We start from the raw sequence: 20,419 nt of genomic DNA on the forward strand, positions 1-20,419 counted from the left end.
CCAGCTGTGAGGAGGTGGACATCCTATGGCCTCAGAGTGGGGGTTGGGGCCCAGGTGGTGTAGGCAGGGATCAGGGCAGCTACTGAGAAGACCCCCAGACACTCAGCTAAGACGGCCAAGAAGCAGGCACATATGCTCACTTCTAGCATGAGTGTTTAGGGGCTGGAGGTTCCTATTGTTGAAAGAATGTCCACAAGCAGAATGGAGAGAGAAAACCAGTGTCCTCACCTCTTTTCACAATGTGTTTAAAAAATGCCACTTAGGGTCAGTCATTAAGACACATGTGATGCTTAGGGTGGTACCCACGGTGTCCATCCATGTTGTCACAAATGGCAAAATATCAACTCTATGGTGACAAACGGAAACTAAAATTTTTTTTTTAAGGTTCACTTTATTTTTCCTTCTTTCCTTCCTTCCTTCAATTTTTTGGCCACGCCACACAGCATGTGGGATCTTAGTTCCCTAAGTCCCAGAAACTAAATTTTTGGTGGTAAGCATGCTGTAGGCTATATAGAAGTAGAAATACAATCTTGTATTTCACGAGCGACTTATATAATGTTATAAACCAGTGTTGCCTCAATAAAAAATAAGTCTAAAAAATGTAAATACAAAATAATTTGTGTTAAGCTTTGGGTTTCATATGACTAAGAGTCACAAATAACCAAGATAATAAAAATATAATTACTGCTGTTACATGTGGATAGTTTAGCCATGTTTAGCTGAGTAATAAAGATGTAATAATTCATAAATTATTTTTACATCTATTCTATGAAATAGAGTCTTACCCTTATGTCAGCAAAATTACTAGTTGTGTTATAACGGAATTTTCACATAATTTGTGTTATATTAAATGCCCAGGATTAAGAGATGTAATTGCATTCAAAGTGTAAATAATTTGAAACATTTTCATTGAAAATATGAATGCTAGGAAATATAAGAATAAAGAATTAAAATTATTTTCTTATGATTAAAAAAAAAAGACACGTGACAAAATTTCCTAACCAAGTGATCCGATCAAGGATGGAGCTCGGGAATTCCTTGGCAGTCCAGTGGTTAGGACTCTGCACTTCCACTGCAGAGGGCCCAGGTTCAATCCCTGGTTGAGGAACTAATATCCTGCAAGCCACAAGACACCCCCACCGTCCCCCCAAAAAAAGGATGGAGTGAAATTCAGGAGCCGTGGGGTATGCTGTGCAAGGTGGACTCTGAGGTCAGATGGAACAAATTAAATCCCAATTTGTCCACTTATTATGTGACCTTGAACAAATGCCTCTTCTAGGTCTCATTTTCCTGTTCTGTAAAATGTGGATGACAGAACTAACCACATTTGTTGGAAAAATAAAAGGAGAAAATCAATGTCAAGTGTCTCTACAATGCTTGATAAAGAGTTGACATTTTAGCCATTTTCCCCTTTACCCAAATCAAACCACAAAACCACGGTGACTTGTAGATCAGGGTCTGTAAATTTTTTTGCTAAAGGGTCAGATGATAAATATTTTTGGCTTTGTGGGCTATATGGTCTCTATTGCAACTACTCTACTCTGCTACTGTAGAGCAAAAGCAGGTCTAGTCAACAGTAAATGAACGGGCAAGTGTGATGCAATGAAATGTTATCTTGTGACACTAAAATTGAATTTAATACTAAATTTTCACATGCCACAGGATATGATTTTCCTTTTGATTTTTTTAACCATTTAAAAATGTAAAAACCATTCTTAGCTCACAGGCAGTGAGCTAGGTTTGGCCCCCCAGGCCATGGTTTGCAGACCCTGGGGAGGCAAACGTGACCAGATTATACACAGTATCTAGAGTGAAGAATTCCCATGAAATTTCAGATTTCATACTTTATTGTGTGTCTTGGGGGAGTAGGTAATCAATTCTCCTATCCTTCAGTTTTTTATAAAATGGTGCTACTTGCCACCTGTGTATCTTTTCAAGGATGATGGAAAGGTGGAGTGGATACAGTTCATTACCTCCCTTCAGTTCCTCTATAATGTAAACTCTATAAACATTAGGTTAGGGACTTCCCTCGTGGCTCAGTGGTTAAGAATCTGCCTGCCAATGCAGGGGACATGGGTTTGAGCCCTGGTCCTGGAAGATCCCACATGCTGCAGAGCAACTAAGCCCATGCGCCACAACTACTGAGCCTGCGCTCTAGAGCTGGTGAGCTGCAACTACAGAGCCCACATGCCACAACTACTGAAGCCCGCACACCTAGAGCCCGGGCTCCGCAACAAAGACAAGCCACAGCAATGAGAAACCCATGCACCACAATGAAGAGTAGCAACCACTCTCCATAACTAGAGAAAGCCCGCATGCAGCAACGAAGACCCAAACACAGCCAAAACTAAATAATAAAATAAAATAAATTAATTTAAAAAACCACATTAGGTTAAATGCTTTAAACACTATCTATTAAATAAGAGTGGTTATGCTACTAACCAATTAGGGAATTAATTAATCTCTTCTCTCTGAGAAGAGATGTGAGTCATGTAATCAATTTTAGTAGTTGGAAGTTAAAAAAAAAATCTTCAGGACACATCTGTGACTATCTTTTCATCTTTGTAAAGCTGTTTACACACCTTAATTGTTTGCCAAAGAAAGCAGGCAAGAGACACACATGCTAACATCTGAGGAGGTTCGGCAGACAGCAGGAGGTGCAGGCTGCCTGAACTTGGAAGGGCCAGTGAAGCACCTGTATCTTTTTTTTTTTTTTTTTTTTTTTTTTGCGATACGCGGGCCTCTCACTGCTGCGGCCCCTCCCGTTGCGGAGCACAGGCTCCGGACGCGCAGGCTCAGCGGCCATGGCTCGCGGGCCCAGCGGCTCCGCGGCATGTGGCAACTTCCCGGACCGGGGCATGAACTCGTGTCCCCTGCATCGGCAGGCAGACTGTCAACCACTGCACCACCAGGGAAGCCCAAAGCACCTGTATCTTAAAACTGCTCGAAGGAGATGAAGAAGCTGCTCGTATGGCTCACGACTAACCTGTCTCCATGAATAAAACACATTTCACTCTCAAGACAGAGTCTCCTAGGAGAGAGCACATGTGTTTACGGCAAGAATATAGGCCTGCAGCACTCCCAGCAATAAAAGGAAGAAGCATCTAGAAGTCTTCCAGCTTCTTCTCTGGGGATTAATAATTATGAAGGAAAAGGACTTAGACTCTACCAGCAAGGCTTCTTTTGTGGGGCCTGTTCTCTAGGTTAGTTCAGCAACTCTTAAAAGTTGTGGTTTTGAAAGCCTCTCCTGTCCTGGTCACACATGAGTGTGAAGGAAGGGACTCCCCACTGGGGCAGAGTGTCAATGGCAAGGACCCCTCCAAGTTCCCATAGGAGGAGAGTTTGGAGGTGACCAGAGAATGACTGCCCCTCCCCCAAATGAGGCAAAATCCTACAAGAGAAGGCCTTGACATAACCATTCCTTGGTTCCTTTCTCATCTCAGAAGATGACCCTGGTGTTCATGTGGTTGAACAGGTAACAGTGAATCCTCTGAAGAGAAAAATCACAAGCCAGGGCAACAAGAAGGCACACACACACACACACACACACACAGCACCTGCCAGACACATAAACGGGGGTGGAAGCGGAGGCCAGGGATGGAGAGAGGAGTCCTCTACAGTCTCCCATGTCAAACAGCAAGTACTGTTCAGCAGCCTTCACCTGTCACCCCCAAAAGAAACCCCATGTGAGCAGCCAGACCACAGACGCATGGGGACTTCTGTGACCTCTGTTTTTCCTCTCCTTTGATTGTAGCATCTCCTTTCATTTGCTGACTGGTGCCTTTTGGTCCTGTGGTTGTAAATGATAAACTGAGGGTGTGCTTTGTGCTGGGGAATGCACGATTCCATTCCCTGGTAATTGGGAAGCATCACATCAGAAGTCTTTTTAGAATTCTCATTCTGTGTATAGGATGAAGCAGATGTTACCACAAGACTTAATTTGTGATTGTTTTAATTTCATGCAACTCACTGACCCATTGGTGGGAGCTTAGGGTCAAGGGATCCAGGATTGTGCCATTCCAGGGTCAACGTGAGAGAGAATTAAGTAGATTTTTCTTTCACAGAGTTGACCGCAAGTTACCGATCCATAAGTCCAGAGCTCCTGGAGCTTCTTACTAGCACAAGCATATAATTGGCACTTAATAAAGGACATGAACAACAAAGTCTTACCCTTTCCTCTTTTAGGAGAGCCTTGGTCCAACCATGACCAACGGATGTATTATGAGAGAAAAAAAGTTAGTCCTCGGAGATTAAAAATGGTTCCAGGATTAATGAGAGTGCATCTGATTTTATCAGAAAAGCCAATAGAAAAGGAGTGCACTTAAGGTATGGTAATGATATATTCATCGTGGAAGGTTCTGGAAGCCGATTTGCATGCAGGGTATTAAAAGGAAGGGAGTACAGTGGAAAGATCTTGAGATTTGGAACTCAAAGCATCTGAGCTCATCTCCGAACTCTGCCACCTACATTACGACTACAGGCAACTTATGTAACTTCCATGACCCTCAGCCTTATGTGTAGAATGAGGGTAATAAAAATACACACAACGTCAGAGGGTTGGTGGAGGGTAAATTGAGACAATGCCTTCAAAAAGCACTTTATAAACTGTAAAACATCCATAGCAATATTAGTCATAGGTATTATCGAGGCAAATGTGACATTTAAAAAAAGACCAGAAAAAAAAAAAAACCCAAAGGACTCCATTTAAAGGGTCAGTTCTGGGGCAGATTTTAAGGAGTCAAAGCTAACAGTGCTCATGACTTGGGTATGAAAACAGCCCCTTCAAGCATGCACTGTGCGCAGCGGGAAGTCTGCAACGGGGACCAGGGTACAGCCAGCTAAGTCCCCAAAGGAGACCCCACAGCATGGTCAGCAGCCAACCTGAGCCTCCACTGAAGACAGTGGTGAAGAGAAGGCAGTGGCTATGAAACTGAGGACAATGGCCTTGAGCTGGCAGCTCTATCTATAATGTACTGAGGTCGGGAAGAAAAACCATCACAAGGACTCAGGAGCCAAGTCAAAACAATGGGCTGGCACAGGGACTTCCCTGGTGGCACACTGGTTGAGAGTCCGCCTGCCGATGCAGGGGACACGGGTTCGTGCCCCGGTCCAGGAAGATCCCACATGCCGCGGAGCAGCTGGGCCCGTGAGCTATGGCCGCTGGGCCTGTGCGTCCGGAGCCTGTGCTCCGCAACGGGAGAAGCCACAACAGTGAGAGGCACGCATACTGCAAAAAAAAAAAAAAAAAAAAAAGGGCTGGCACAGAGGTCACTGGGGTCAGTCCGGGGACTCTTTTGCTGCCATTGTGGGCAAGGGTGGCAAGCCGTGGTAGCAAAACCATGCCTGGAGGGAGCTCAGGCAGGATGGCTGTTCTCGTCCCCTGCATTACCTGATCCTGTGGGCAGGAACCAAGGCTCATGTGTCTTCCCTCAGTTATCTCCCTATGAATGACCTTGCCCGGTTCTGTCCTCATAGGGTGGACACTGCTAACCTTGCCTTCATTTGTAAGGCTCTCCTTAGACCTTGCTCCAACTTGAGGATCCTTGGGAGTCAAGGATAACAGTAGCTAGTGAAAACCGGAGCTGGCGCTTGGGTACCAGGCATTCAGAAAAGATGAATACAAGAAAACAGGGAAGGGCAAGGCACGGGGACAGCCATCCCACAACACACTATGAAACAACCCACAGACATTGTCAAAAGCCGCATCCAAACACACAAAACCCCACACCAAATGGATGATGCTCCAAAAGAGAAACGGTCACCTGTGACAAACTCTCATCTACTCAGCTCCTAAATTCTCTTTCCTGGAGTGGAAGTAGAGCTCATACACACACATGCGCTGTGAGAAAAAGAATTCAGTATGACATACCTCAGAATCAGTGAAAAAGTTGTAAAGGAGGACGTCATCAAATTCTAGGCCTTTGGCTTCGTAAACTGTTAGCACAAGCGCTAATCCCAGCTCTTCTGGAATTTTCTCCTTTGCCATTTCATTGGCTACAAGGATTACCTAGGAAACAAAGGGGGATAGAAGAGAAAAAACTTCACATTGTACAAAGAGAAATCTAGTAAAGCTGAGTCTATTTCTGTGGGAGGCAAGTAATGTCTTTGAAAAGGAGCGGCCGTCGTGGTGGGAATATTAATAACACTTAGTCACTCACCCATCTCTGAAACTTCCTCGTTCTGGGACAGGGGCTACTGAATTCTACCTTGTGGAAGAACTCGGCTTCTCAAACCTTTTTGCAACTGCAAACTGCCTTTTATTTAATTTATTTATTTATTTTTTGCGGTACGCGGGCCTCTCACTGTTGTGGCCTCTCCCGTTGCGGAGCACAGGCGCCGGACCCGCAGGCCCAGTGGCCATGGCTCACGGGCCCAGCTGCTCCGCGGCATGTGGGATCTTCCCGGACCGGGGCACGAACCCGCGTCCCCTGCATCGGCAGGCGGACTCTCAACCACTGCGCCACCAGGGAAGCCCCTGCCTTTTATTTTAAAACATACAATCTCAAGAAACTCACCTGGTGGGCTCCAAATTCAATGGGCTGGGTTTTTCTTTTGTTGCCTCGAAGCAATATTGCCAAGTCACTTACACTACAGGACTCCAGGACAATTGGTCTGGGACCATCAAAGAGGCCAGAATCCCTTGGAAGGCGATCAAAAGATTCCGGAAAATAGAACTGAAGTAAATCTACCACTCCAGATGCCAGGTTGAGGATTCCTGGGATAAAAAAAAGTCAGATACTGTACAACACGCCAACATGGCTGGGGTTTTTGTTTTGTTTTGTTTTGTTTTGTTTTTGGCCACGCCGCACAGCTCGCGGGATCTCAGGTCCCTGACCAGGGACTGAACCCAGGCCACGGCAATGAAAGCCTGGAATCCTAACCAACTAGGCCGCCAGGGAACTCCCGTGCATTTTGTTTTCTTATTTTGGTTTTGCTTTGCTCCTGAGAAGCAGTATTGGTCCTGAGAGTACATACAATTGCAGCCAATTTCCAGATCCTGTTAGATTATCACTTTGGCTCCGAGCTGTATTACTCCGGGTACCACGGACAAAGGCAGAGATGTGTTTGCTGTCCTAAGAAGGTTTTGTAAATCTCATTCCTGGACTACATTCATGTGAGAGAAAATGACCTCATGAAGAAGAGTCAAGGCAGAAATGTAACTAAACACTTAGAGCTGTTAGAATGCTAATACAGGGGCTAATATACAGTTAAAAAACAAGAACTATCCTGTCCCCTGTCGTTGGTACTTAGAGCACTGGAAACAACATTACATGGTAAGAGCTGGATGTTAGGTGGGGCAGCAACCTCGACTTCCATTGCCGTTTTCCACCAGGTTTATACCCAGCAAAGAGAGGAGTATACTAAATAATTGTCAGAGCTGGATAAAGGATTTTCCAAAGAGCTTTCTCCCTGGGTCCCATTTTTGTCTAAGTGCTGAAGTAACACTGACAATGATGTCGACTAAACAAGAGGCACCTTCATAAAGATTAACCTGTTTAATTCTCACAACAGCCCCGTGAGACAGACCAGACAACCCCACTTTTACAAACAGGGACTCCAAGGTCCGAGAAGTTAGTAAACACCTCCAAAAGAAGCTGGACTGAATACAGATCATCCTGGGTCTCCCACTATTCTTAGGGGCCATGTGCTCTTTTCCCAACACCAGCTAGAATTCTATGAAATGGGCATATGTGTACCCATTGCTATTACCAAATAGTAAAGGGAAATTTTACTATCCAATGCTATTATTATTAACACTATGCAATATAAAGAAATCAAGAATACAAGTGGAAACTGTTGAATTTAAGCAGATCAGCTGCGACTGTGGTTCAGAGATGTACATTAACGAGAGGATCAGAAAAAAGCATGGAAGTGTTCATTTCAGTGAAAAACTGGAATCCACTTAAATGCCCTTCTAGGGAACTAGATAAAATTTTTTATACAAACATGCTCAAAGAATAAAAGATGGTTCACCTATAAAAAGCAATGAAGTACTGATACATGCTACAATATGGAAGAACCTTGAAAACATTGTGCTAAATGAAAGAAGGCAGACATAAAAGGTCACATATTGTGTGATTCTATTTATATGAAATGTCCAGAATAGGCAAATCCACAGAGACAGAAAGTAGATTGGTAGTTCACAGGGGTGAGCAGGGGACAGGGGTGAGGAGGGGATAAGGGTGACTGCTAACGGTTATGGGGTTTCTTTTGGGGGTGATAAAAATGTTCTGGAATTAGTGGTAATGGTTGCACAACCTTATGAATATATTAAAAAACCACTAAATTGCACATTTTAAACAGGTGAATGTTATGCTATGTGAATCTCAATTTAAAAAAGAATAAAAGATGGGGGGAAGTATTCACTAAATATTCATTAAATATTCACTAAATTATGATTGATTAAACAATGTTAATCAATCATAACATTGATTATGTAAATACACATAATCAATCAATAAATGTGTGTGATAAATGCATATTTGTATATGGCCAGTAAAGAGATCAGAAGGAAATGAAACAAAATGTGAGTAGTGAGTAGCCTTACAGGGGGCTTGAATTTTTTTTTTTTTAATGTTTTATGTGTTTTCTAGTCTCTCAAATCTAATACATATTATTGGGGCTTTTTCTGGTTTTGTACACAGAAACATTTATGCACAGTCTTCCCTCTATCCTGACAGGAGGTGGAAAATGGAGTTTATGTAGATTTCATCTGGGTGGGTTGCTTACTACATAAAAAAAAGAACAAAAAAACAACTGCTCACAGGACAATTCCCTTTGCCATACTCTATCTTGCTGATCATAAAGGCTGCTGCCCCAGACCAGTGGTGCTGAACCCACGTACACCATCAGAATAAGGGGCTCATTCAACTACTCATGCCAGGTCCCCTCTACAGAGTCCGACAACAAAAAAGGGGGTGCCATCTGGAGCTACCCCCTGGGGACAGAGAAATGTGAACGTCTTGGTCACCAAGCCCCCACACAGTGCCAGGTAGGGGAGGAGTTCAATATATGTTTCCTGAATGGATAAAATCTCGTATTTCCTGTTAAGAGCATAAACTTCTTTGTGCCAGTTTTTCCTACACAGCACAAGTAGAAAGTCATGGAAGAGCAAGAAGCTAAGCTGCTCAGACCCAGGCAGACCCTGTAATTGACGGGCAACATCAGGAAGACTGTGAGAGCCCTGGAAAGCTGGGCTGAGTTGTGTGGTGTATGCTACACTCTGGGAGGCCACCTGGCTTCTAATTGTTTTCTGAATCCTTGGCTAAACAAATCAGAATGTTAATCTACTTTTACATTGCAAGGGTGTTAAGAGTACCAATGTGTGTGTGTATGTGTATGTACGTGTGTGTGGCCTGTGTGCTTTCTCTTTTCACCAAACCATAGCCTACCTGAAATGCACCCAGAAAAAGAGAATCTATCAAAAACCTACAATAAGCACCAGACTTAAATGGTGAAATGTTAAAAAAATATTCACATTAACTTCAGGAACAACACACGGATGCCTGTTACTGTTTCTGTTTAAGGTCCTAACCAATAAAATATAATACAAAAAAGAAATGACAAGTATAGAAGAGAAGATCAAACCTGCCCTTACCTGCATAAAAATGTCAAAATCTAAATGGTAAATGTAGTAAGAGTGTTCAGCAAGATTCTGAGATATCAGATCAATACACAAGAACCAACAGCATCCCTCTATACCAGCAAGACACGGCTAGAAAATTTAAAAAGAGAAAAAAGGCACAGCCATGATAGTAACAAAAAGTATAAGGTTCCTGGGACAAATCTAACAGCTGTGTAAAATGTCTGGAGAAAATTATAGAATATTATTGAAGGCAGTAAAAAAAAATCTGAACAGAGAAATATGCCAAGGTCATGGTTCAGAAATCCCTACAATGTAAAAATGTGAATTCTTCCCAAAGAGTGAGAACTTCAATTCCAATCAAAATTACAAAGAGTCACTGGAGAAATTTGATAATATAGTAAATAAGACAGTGTGATAGTACAAAAATAGACAAATTAGACAAGTCAAAAAAAATAGTGAGCCCAGAAACAGACTCACAGATATTTGAAAAGGAAGAATTGCAAATGAGGGGAAAGGATGGACCATGAGGTAAATGGCATCAGCACAACTGTTTATCCCTATGGAAAAAAGGAAAATTAGATCACAGAAGCGTTATTTCAATAAAGACAATGTCACACTACACATACATTTTAAATTGAATCAATTAAATTTACCTAAATTTTGACACCTACCTAAATATAAGGAGCACAATTTAAAACCATTAGAAGACTATATAGGGGGTTACCTTAACCCCAGGTCAGAAGGATTTAAGTAAGACAATCATCAGACCACCGATGACCAGTTTCAAGATGACTGTCAGAGCTGACAGTGCCGTTTCTGCATGTAGCCTCCTCCCGCCCTCTATAAAAGCCTGGAGGGGTGGGATGGGGAGGGTGGGAGGGAGGGAGATGCATGAGGGAAGGGATGTGGGAACAGATGTATATGTATGACTGATTCACTCTGTTATAAAGCAGAAACTAATAAAAATAAATAAAATAAATAAAAAAATAAAAGCTCTTGCCCACTGATTGGCAGGGTCGGGGGAAGGGGAGTTGGCCTTGGGACGTGAATCTGACCCCCCAGCCCCGGGTTGCGGGTCTCTGAAATAAAGCAAACTTTCCTTTCCACCAACCTTGCCTCTTCATTGACTTTTTTTTTTTCCCCGGTACGCGGGCCTCTCACTGTTGTGGCCTCTCCCGTTGCGGAGCACAGGCTCCAGACGCGCAGGCTCAGCGGCCATGGCTCACGGGGCCCAGCCGCTCCGCGGCATGTGGGATCTTCGCGAACCAGGGCACGAACCCGTGTCCCCGGCATCGACAGGCAGACTCTCAACCACTGCGCCACCAGGGAAGCCCTTTATTGACTTTTGAGCAGCGAGCACCTGGACCCACTTGCAGGAAGTTTTTGACACCCAACGTGAGGATGTGCTCTCGCGATATCTGGCTTCCGGGGTTTTCCTGAGAAGAGCTGCTGCCCTGAAGAAGCACTGGGATGGCGGTGAGGAGCCCACTGCTCGTGGCTCACTGGATTCGGGAGGGGGATTTGGGGGGATGTTCCTAGCAGCTGCCCTAACCATTTGTTTCGGAGATCCTCCCTGTTTCCTCCCTGCTCGGCACTGGCTGCCAACATATGCTTTTCCTTGGTGCAACGGAAACATGCATCTGGACGAGCTGACGAGCTCCAAGACTGAGTAAGGGCACCGGTGGGCACATGGCAAACTTTTCTTTTGAGCATGAGGTGCTATTTGGGCATTTTGCCAGTTGGTTCTGACGTGTGTCTGACGTTGAGGACCATCTGTGTTGGGAAGTGTTTGTCTGGGACTCCGTATCGGTCATCCTCTCAGTGCATTTTTGACAGTTCTGCCTTCTGGTGTGTGTGTGTGTATTCCATTTGTGTGATTGGTATTCTTGTTGCTTTTTGTAAAATGGGAAATTCAGGTTCAATTCATTAAGAAAAATTTTGGCTATGAACCTATGACTAAGAAAAAGACGATTTTCTTTTTAACACTGTGGGCCAACAGTATTCTTCAGACCCCAGAGAAAATTGGTTAAGATGAAACTCTTCTGATACTCTAAACTGGTTCTTTTTTGCATATGCAGTTAGAGAAAGCTAGCTTGATAAAATACTGTTTTCAGAATTCTGACCCTGAGAGAACAAAAATATGCCTAGGAGAAAGCTTGAAGTTAACTCTTATCATGTCCTTGAAATACAAACACAGCCCACTTTGCCTGAGACTTCAGCCTTGGGTTAATTAGCAGAACTACAAAAGGTGTTTGGGTTCCTTAAACAGCATCTTGTACCACATTAAAGAGAAATTGTGCTCTGAGAAAAATATATGTTTTTAGAGTTTATGGAATATGTTATGTTCTTAAGCTTGCCAATCAGAAAATGCTGATATAAACAAACAGCTCAATTACTTGTTTCTTGGTTTTGTTAAGCTCTTTTAAGTTAAAAACTGTAATATGTAAAAATGATAAGGGAAGCATTTCAGTGTGTAAAGCAAGTAGGATATGCGTTGTCAGCAAGAGAAGTAAAAAAAACGAAAATATTTTTGTTGAGGGATAAAGGAAGAATAATTTTGCTGGAAAGTGGATAACAAAGTGTGGTGCAGTCATGAATTAGATTACTAACAGCACTGAGAAATGCATGGACTGCAGCTCCATGGTATCAACATGCAGAAATCCCAAAACATTATTACAAGCAAAATTACAAAGTTGCAGAGAGGTACATCTGGTATGAGTCCATTAAACAAAGTTTTTAAACATGTAAAATAATACTCTATGTTGTTCATGGACACATGCAGGACATAGGAGGTGAACTGGTGACCATTCTATAAACCACAAAGGAAGTATTCTTTGTGCCTCAGTTTCTTCCTTTGTAAAATGGGAATGATGTCTACCTTGTAGGGTTTTTGGGAGGATTAAAAACAGGTACCCATGGGGGTTCCCTAGTGGCCTAGTGGTTAGGATTCCAGGCTTTCACCCCCGTGGCCCAGGTTCAATCCCTGATCGGTGAACTAAGATTCCACAAGCTGCACAGCATGGTCAAAAAAAAAAAAAAAGCAGGTACCTATGTCAACTGCCTGGCATCCTGCCTGGCACAGGGAAGGGGCACACGTGAGGCACAAATTAAAAGCACCTGAGAGTGCATTATCTCCCACCACCTCCCGCCCCCACCCCCATCTTTTCTTGCTTCTCTTCAGAAGAAAAGCTGCTTTCTTTCAGGATTGATGACTTATAATTGACGTATTACTTTACATTTTAGAAGCAGGTGCTTCCAAAGTGCTTTAACAAAAGTTCTTAAGCAGTTTAAATGTTCCCCTGAAATGTTTTCATGTCATGGCCAACACCTTAAGCTGTAACTACTTAGAGGTTCATTTCCATTCAACCACAGCTTAAATCATCAACCTAAGAATGAGTAGTGATGACTACTGAACTTAATGGTTACCAAAGGGGGAAGGAGGAGGGGATAAACTAGGAGTTTGGGATTAACATATACACACTACTATATATAAAATAGATGACCAACAAGGACCTACTGTATAGCATAGGGAACTATACTCAACATCTTGTAATAATCCATAAGGGAAAAGAATCTGACAAAGAATATATATATATATATATATATACATATATATATATATATATATATATATAACTGAATCATTTTGCTGTACACCTGAAACTAACACAACATTGTAAATCAACTATACTACAATAAAAAAGAGAAAAAAGGGGAATTCCCTGGCAGTCCAGTGGTTAGGACTCTGCGCTCTCACTGCGGATGGCTCGGGTTCAATCCCTGGTCAGGGAACTAAGATCCCACAAGCCGAGTGGCCAAAAAAAAAAAAAAGAGAGAGAGAGAAAAGAATGAGTAGTGGCAAAAATCATAAGATCTCTTGTTCATGTGGGTAGTTACTAACAAACTCCAAAATATTATCCTTAGCTACAAGAACCCAACAAAAGCTAGGCCACAGCTTCAAAAGTAGCCCAAGGTCAGTGCCCAAGCACCTCCCCTGTAGGGAGAGCCCAAGGCCTGGACGTACCTGAGTGGGACCTGTAGTTCTGGTACAGCTGGTAGATCTTCTTGGGCTTGCGCACTGCATACCGCTTGTCCATGGTGTTCTTGCTGGCATAGTGGAACAGAGAGCGCAGATCACTGAAGCGGAAGGCCACGCCCTTCATGATGCTCTGAGCCGTGTCCCCGGTGAGGAACATGGCGTTGGGGTCATTGATACATTTCATCAGCAGCGCCAGCTCCGCTTGGGTGAAGTCCTGGATCTCATCACCATAGAGCTCATGGATGGACCATGGGAGCACCTTGAGCTTCGACAGCCTCCGGGACAGGTTGTATAGCACATCCTCTTCATCAAAGTACCCTTTCTGAGACCTGATCTGCTGATACAGGCAGAAGAGGCCATAGATCTCACTCCGGTCTTCCTTGAAATTGGGGCACCGCTTCCGCCCTAATTGCTTATATGCTTCTTCTGTGAGTCTCCCCTGGGGGCAGCTGAGGGCCTCAAAAGACCCCTTCAGAAAAGACTTTATTTCTTGCCAAATCAGGGCAGGGTTGTAGGAAGTTTTCCCTTTGATCATTTTGGGCCATATTTCATTGGCAAACACCTCAAATGTCACGTACACCCGGGGGTCACTGTCACATGGGCGTGTCTCCACAGTTGTTTCCTCCTCACCATAGTCCCCGTCTGCCTCAGCCTCCTCCTCATCTTCCTGCCAGTTGGTGACAGTCAACTCTTCCTGCATGGACCATCCTACGATGGATCTTTTCAAGCTGCCGTCTTCATTTCTCAGAAAAAATGGTTTGGGCAGAGAAGCATCAAGCAGGAGGAGCAGCTGCTTGGAAGTGACAAACAGAGGAAAGTTCTCATCCCGCAGGTCCTGGAGTTTGTGGACATTGGGTTCCAGTGGTTTGTAGTGACTGGTGGCCTTGGTAGACTTGGAAAGCTCAATGAAATTCCTCTGCACCTCCTGGCACAGGACGTGGTTCTTGGTCACGAAGATCTGATGTAAATGCTCCAGCTGGTGGGGCTGTTCTGGGGTGGGTCCTTCCACCCCTTGTTTGGGGTCCCCTGGCTCCCCACTGGCTCCCCCTGCACAGGCTTCACTCTCCTGCTCCTCTTCTAGGCTGTCCACTGTTTCCACCTCAGTGGGTCCTTCCTCCTCATCCTCGTCCTCCTCCTCCCCACCTGGACCCTCCTTTCCGGGCTCCAGTTCCAACCTTCGCTTCAGCCAGATCTGCCTGGCCAGCAGTGGGCTTCCCGCCTGCTCGGCTTTCTCCCAGTAACCGTGGAATTTCTTCCACAGCCTGTACAAGCAGCAAGTCGTCTTGCCGGTGCCGCTCCGCCCAATGAGGATGATGGTTTCCGGTGGCCTGGGGTTGAGGTCGATCACCGCGTACTCGAGCTCGCCCACCCGGAAGGGGTACTCCACCGTGCCCGTCGTGTCGTTGAGGATGTTGGAGGCCATGCTGGTGCTGAAGCTGTGGAACTTCATAATGTTATACTCTGTCTCCACCGCGCTGGCAGGGGGGAAGTACTCAGGATCCACGTGCGCCCCGCCTTTCTCGGCCTCCGTGTCCTCCACGTAGCAGCGGGGTATCCGCTTTTGGATTTTCATACTGGCGGACACCTGGTCCTTGTTGATACCCTTCAGCTTCTTGCGCAGGATGCAGGACAGGCCCCGGTTGTAGGCGCTGCAGATGGCCCTGATGGAGTCCGACAGTTTGCTGTGATCTAAGATGATGTCCCAGATCCGGATGATTTCCGTGTAGACCTGCCTCGCCTTCTCGGTGGGGTGCACGCTGTGCTCCGCAGCTATGATCTTCTCGGGGTTCTCGCTGCACCGCGGGGAGAAGTCAATGGCGAGCTCCCACAGCATCCGGGCCCCTTTGTCCAGCTTGGCCTCAAAGAGCTGGATGCTTCCTTTCAAGTTCTTCAGCCGCTTCCGCAGGCCCCTGGTCCATTCACCATTGCCGAGCTGCTGGATGGCAAGGATAATTTTCTTCTTCATGAACTTGGTCATGACCTTGCTGGACAGCTTCTTCAGCATCTCCGAAGTGCACTCGATCTCCCACGTCATGTTCTCGAAGTCCAGGAGGCAGGCCTCCATCTCCGGCACGTTCTGGTCGTCCTGGTCGTCGCTGCCCTCTGTCCCCCTGCGACCAGCAGGCACGAGCTGCGGGGTCCCGAGGCCTGCCTGCGCATGTCCCTCTGCAGCCTCAAGGACTGCGGGGTTGTTCCCGCTGCAGTCAGAGCCCCCCGCCCCCAGGGCGCCCTGTAGCTCCTGTTTCTCTCCTGCAGTGCCAGCTTCTGTCTCCAGAGGCTCGGAGTCCTGTGGACAGTCCTCCTGGAGGGACGGATCCAATTCCACCTGCTGAATCAAAGCCGTGATGTCCTGCACAAGGCGGTCTCTCTGTGAACAGGGCCTGGCAGCCCCGGGCTCTGGCCTCGTAGTCTGGGCATCCGGCAGGGTCTCCCAGCTTTCAGGGACCCCGGCTCTTCTGGGTGGGGCTCTTGCAGTGCCGCTGCAGGGCAGTGACTTGAAGGAGCCCTTGAGTGGAGCCGTGTGAGCCGGGGCTGCACAGCGCGGGGGCTTCCCTGGGTGGGCGGCAGTGTCCTGTCGGCCCCGGCGCCTGCTCTCCCCCAGGGCTTTGTTCCAGGCCAAGAGCAGTGCGTCGTTCTTCTTCACCCGGTGCCGGGCGTCTCTGCCTTCCTTGTTCTTCAGGTTGAGGTTGATGTCAAACTTCACCAGCAGATCTATCAGCTTCCCCATGCGCTTCAGCATGCCCTTCTGGAAGAGGATGTGCATCAGCGTGTTACCGCTGTTGTCCTGGATATTAGGGTTGAGGTAGTAAAACTCGGTGGGCTTGGACCAGAACAGATCCAGCAGGTGGCTGAGGAAGTTAAAACCGATGTCAGCTGAAAGACACAAAAGTCCTGTGAGTGCTGAACAGCTTTTCTGGGCAGCAGAGATGCCAGCCGGGGGTCCTCAGAACACAGACCTTCCCCAAGGATTTGATAACCCAGTGGTTCTCAACTGGGGGCGATTTGCTCCCCAATGGACAGGTGGCCGTATCTGGAAACATTTTTGATTGTCACAGTTTAGGAGGTGCTACTGGCATCTAGTGGGTGGAGGCCAGGGATGCTGGTAAATATCCTACAGTACACAAGACAGCGCCCCCAGCAAAGGATTTATCCTGCCCAACTGTCAATAGTGCTAAGGTGGAGAAACCCAGAAATCACCGTAAATATTCCAGTAAGAGCCTTTAGGTCAGGACCCTTGAAATGGTGTAAATAAATGGAAAGTATTTGCAGCTATGGACAGCCGATTCTTAAGTTTGGAACTTAAGAATCCTCCTCCATCAACCCACCCTGACTGTTCACCGTGATGGTCACTCCTTCCCATCAAGCTATGGGTGAGGGGCCAGGAGATATAGGCCTGGCCAAGAAATGGGCCTTTTCCAGATGGTTAGTTTTCCCAGTAGGAAAGACCAAGGAGCACAGCATCCATTCTAACACCCAGCTTCCTCCTCAAGAAAAAGACTGCTTACAAAGTAAAGGCCTACCTTTGATATCTAGAAAGATGTGGAGCGCGGCATGCAAAGGAGTGTCGCCTTCCGTGAGAGAAATGCTACGGGGGTCTGCACCCTTGGTCAAGAGGAAGAAGGCCAGCTCAAAGTCCCCGTGCTTCAGGCACATGGCAAGCGGCTGCTCCTGGCTGCCCTGGAGACCCTCGGGCGAGGCTGGGGGAGGCAGAGAGAAGGGCCCGGTGAGCAGCATCCCTGAGCCAAGGTCAGCAGGGCCCACCTGAAGGGGGCGGTACCGATTCTGCCCTTTATTCCAAATCAAGAGGGGGTGCTGACCTGACTTCTGAGAGCCTCCTGCCACGCCCCCTTTCTGGGAGGCAAGGGTTTCCCAGTGCCCTTGGAGGGAAAGCCTGCCCCCTTCAGGTGTCCTGTCCCTGGGCCTCACCTCCTCTGTCTCTCCATCTCCCTCTCCCACTCCGCCATGGAACCACCATCAGCACTGGAGTAGGGATGGCATGAACAACGGAACTCCCAGTGTTTGCCCAACACAGTCCTGGACATACACTCAGTGACCAGGACGTGAGCGTGCTTCCCACATCCTTTGCTTCTAGGAAGCTTCTTCCCGAGAATGCCCATCGGCCCTGATTTGCCACGTTCCCTGACACATCCCCACTGCCACATTACCTTCTTTTTAGCTCAGTCCACACCTCCCCTCTGCGCTGCAAGCTCCCTGACCTCCACCCCCTGAGGACTGCAGCCCTCCTGCATTGCCACCCACCGGCAGCCATATGTTCACTGTCCATCCTTGGGCCCTGGCACCTGACCCCAGAGAGGCCCTCAATAAGTGCTTGCTTCATCAGGAACAAAACAGGAATTCCCTAACCGCCATCGTTTCTGGGCAAAGGTAGTAACACTCCATGCAAGGAATGGGTTTGAAGACATAAACCACAGGCGGCCTTCCATCTATCTCCTGAAACCCGTGGGTAGAGCCAACGCCTGAAGGCGTTGTAAGTCACTTTGAGAGTTGGGACCAATGTGGCATCACTCCTTCTGAAGGTCATTTCCCCTTAAACGGCAAGGCAGGCGGAAAACCACACAGCCAAGGCGCTCCGCCAAGAGTCTGCATCCATGAATTCATTGAATATTCAAAACAGCTCTTAGAAAGGGGGACTAGTTTCATTCCCATTTTATAAATGAGGAGACCGAGGCATAAATAGCATGCCCAAGGCTAGTTAGTAGTGGCCTAAGTGGCGGGGGGGTAGTGGGGAGCGTAAGGAGGAGGTTAGTGCTTCCAGATTCGTTTTAAAATAAAACCTGATCCAGCAAGACTTGTGCACACGCCAGACATACATCCAGCCAAGTCTGATTGTGCCGATTAAAACAGCAGATGTTTCCACCCACCCATTATTTGGCTGTTTCTTTAAAAAACAAGCATCACAGGGCTTCCCTGGTGGCACAGTGGTAGAGAGTCCCCCTGCCGATGCAGGGGGCATGGGTTTGTGCACTGGTCCGGGAAGATCCCACATGCTGCGGAGCGGCTGGGCCTGTGAGCCATGGCCGCTGAGCCTGCACGTCCAGAGCCTGTGCTCCGCAACGGGAGAGGCCACAACTGTGAGAGGCCCGCGTACCGCAAAGAAAAAAAAAAAAAGAAAACAAAACCCCCCCCCCCAAAAAAACAAGCATCACAAATCCCAATCCAGGGATCAGAAAAGAATATCACAGAGTTTGACAAGGACCCATGCGGCATACTGAGTGCAGGGAAAAGTCCAGTCAGAGGTTGGGAGGAAATGACTGCTGTGGCTACACCAGGGCCCAGGCCCCCTCCACAGGCCTGAGGTTTCTTACACAAGAGAGAAAGGGAAGAATTCACAAAAATGCATCAACCCTATCACTGTTTCCAATGAGAAGATAGGGAGGAGGAAGAGAATGAGGCAGAATTTAAAGGAGTCTCTGAAATCAAGCGAAAAGCCCCATGAACTGCAGCACCTGGACTCCCCTAGGATGTCCCCCCGGTGCTGACTCAGCATCTGGGACTCACCTCCGTGGTCTATCAGGTGGCCCAGGAGCAGGGTCCTCCGCTGGTCCCAGGTGCTGAGGTGGGGGAGGATGGCACAGAGGTCGAGGTTCGAGAGGTCACAGTCTTTGATGAGACAGTCCCCAAACGGTGGCTCCCCGCTCACTTTGCGGGTCAGCAGCAGAAGCACTTCAGGCCATTTCTGTTTTTCCAGTAGAAACTTGATGAAGGCGTTGGCACAGTCACGGTCAATGTCATAGACCAGGTCGGGAGGGATTTCTTTCAAAAACAAGAACACACCACACTCCAGAAAAAGATTCACGTGATTTCTGTCCCCAGCCAAAACCCAACACACAGGGACATCATCACCCCAAGTTACGGATCAGTATTTTTAAGACGTGGGGAAACCATAAACAAGTACTTAGTTATTTGGGTCATGCTACTCAACCACGGGTGAACCTCAGTGTCAGCACTGATGTGTGAGCTTCTTGGGAAGGTTGGAAATACCCAAGGAGTGTAGAGTGCTAGCCAACAGAAAAGAGAAACATCTGTGGTATTTTAAATAGGATAGTATATGCAAATTCCAGGAGGCTGCATGAAAAACTAATAAAGAGGTTGCCTCTGAGGATGAGATTTAGAGACTGAAGTTCAGGGGTGGATGATCGACTTTTCACTGAAGAATGTTCTGTGTTGTTTGAATGTTTTACATGTAGATCATGACATTTATTTTTTAATCAATGTTTAAACAGATAGTAGAAAAGAATTTTAAGGTGCATAGAGCATCTTTGAACACTTCTGAAGGTTGTGAGAAACCTTACCTTGCCGAGAAGAAAGAAGGCGCAAGAACCTCTGAACCACTTCTTGCTTCAGAAATTTTTTCTGCAACAAGGGGCTTCCTGAATTCATGTATGTCACTAGCTGCTCAGAGGCCTTCCGGAAAATGTCGCCCTCGCTAGCTGGTGCCCCGCCATTGCTCAGTCCTGCAAAATACCCCCGAATGATGCTTGTGACTGCAGAGATCACAGCCCCGTAGATTGCAAGGATGACCACACCTCTCCACTCCTCTGTGGAGCCAGGAGACTTTGAATTGCCTGTTCTCCTCCCCGACCCTGACTCTGGCCTGGCTTCATGACCTGCTGTGACCAGGAGAATGCAGCAGATGTGATTTTTGTGCCAGTTCTGAGCCAGGGCCTCAAGAGGCCTTGTTTAGTTCTCTTCAGGTCCAGGCTAGATAAGAAACATCATAAAACAAAGAGGAATCAGTTCAGTTGTCCAAACTGAGCCCCATAGATGTGAAA

At 46.6% G+C, this 20,419-nt stretch overlaps 1 protein-coding gene across 1 annotated transcript in view; it reads right to left on the reverse strand.

Annotated features, from left to right (window-relative positions):
- TRANK1 (tetratricopeptide repeat and ankyrin repeat containing 1) overlaps positions 1-20,419 on the reverse strand; it is a 65,980-nt gene that overhangs the window by 22,290 nt on the left and 23,271 nt on the right. Inside the window, exons 9-14 of the mRNA XM_081247296.1 lie at positions 19,940-20,101; positions 19,146-19,400; positions 17,147-17,323; positions 13,611-16,499; positions 6,516-6,715; positions 5,870-6,007 (exon numbers count right to left, since the gene is read on the reverse strand). Of these exons, the coding sequence (XP_081103422.1) occupies positions 5,870-6,007; positions 6,516-6,715; positions 13,611-16,499; positions 17,147-17,323; positions 19,146-19,400; positions 19,940-20,101 (3,821 nt within the window). The remainder of the gene's footprint in view (positions 1-5,869; positions 6,008-6,515; positions 6,716-13,610; positions 16,500-17,146; positions 17,324-19,145; positions 19,401-19,939; positions 20,102-20,419) is intronic.

Source organism: Mesoplodon bidens (assembly GCF_964165515.1).
Source record: "Mesoplodon bidens genome assembly, chromosome: 10".
NCBI classification, from domain to species: Eukaryota; Metazoa; Chordata; class Mammalia; order Artiodactyla; family Ziphiidae; genus Mesoplodon; species Mesoplodon bidens.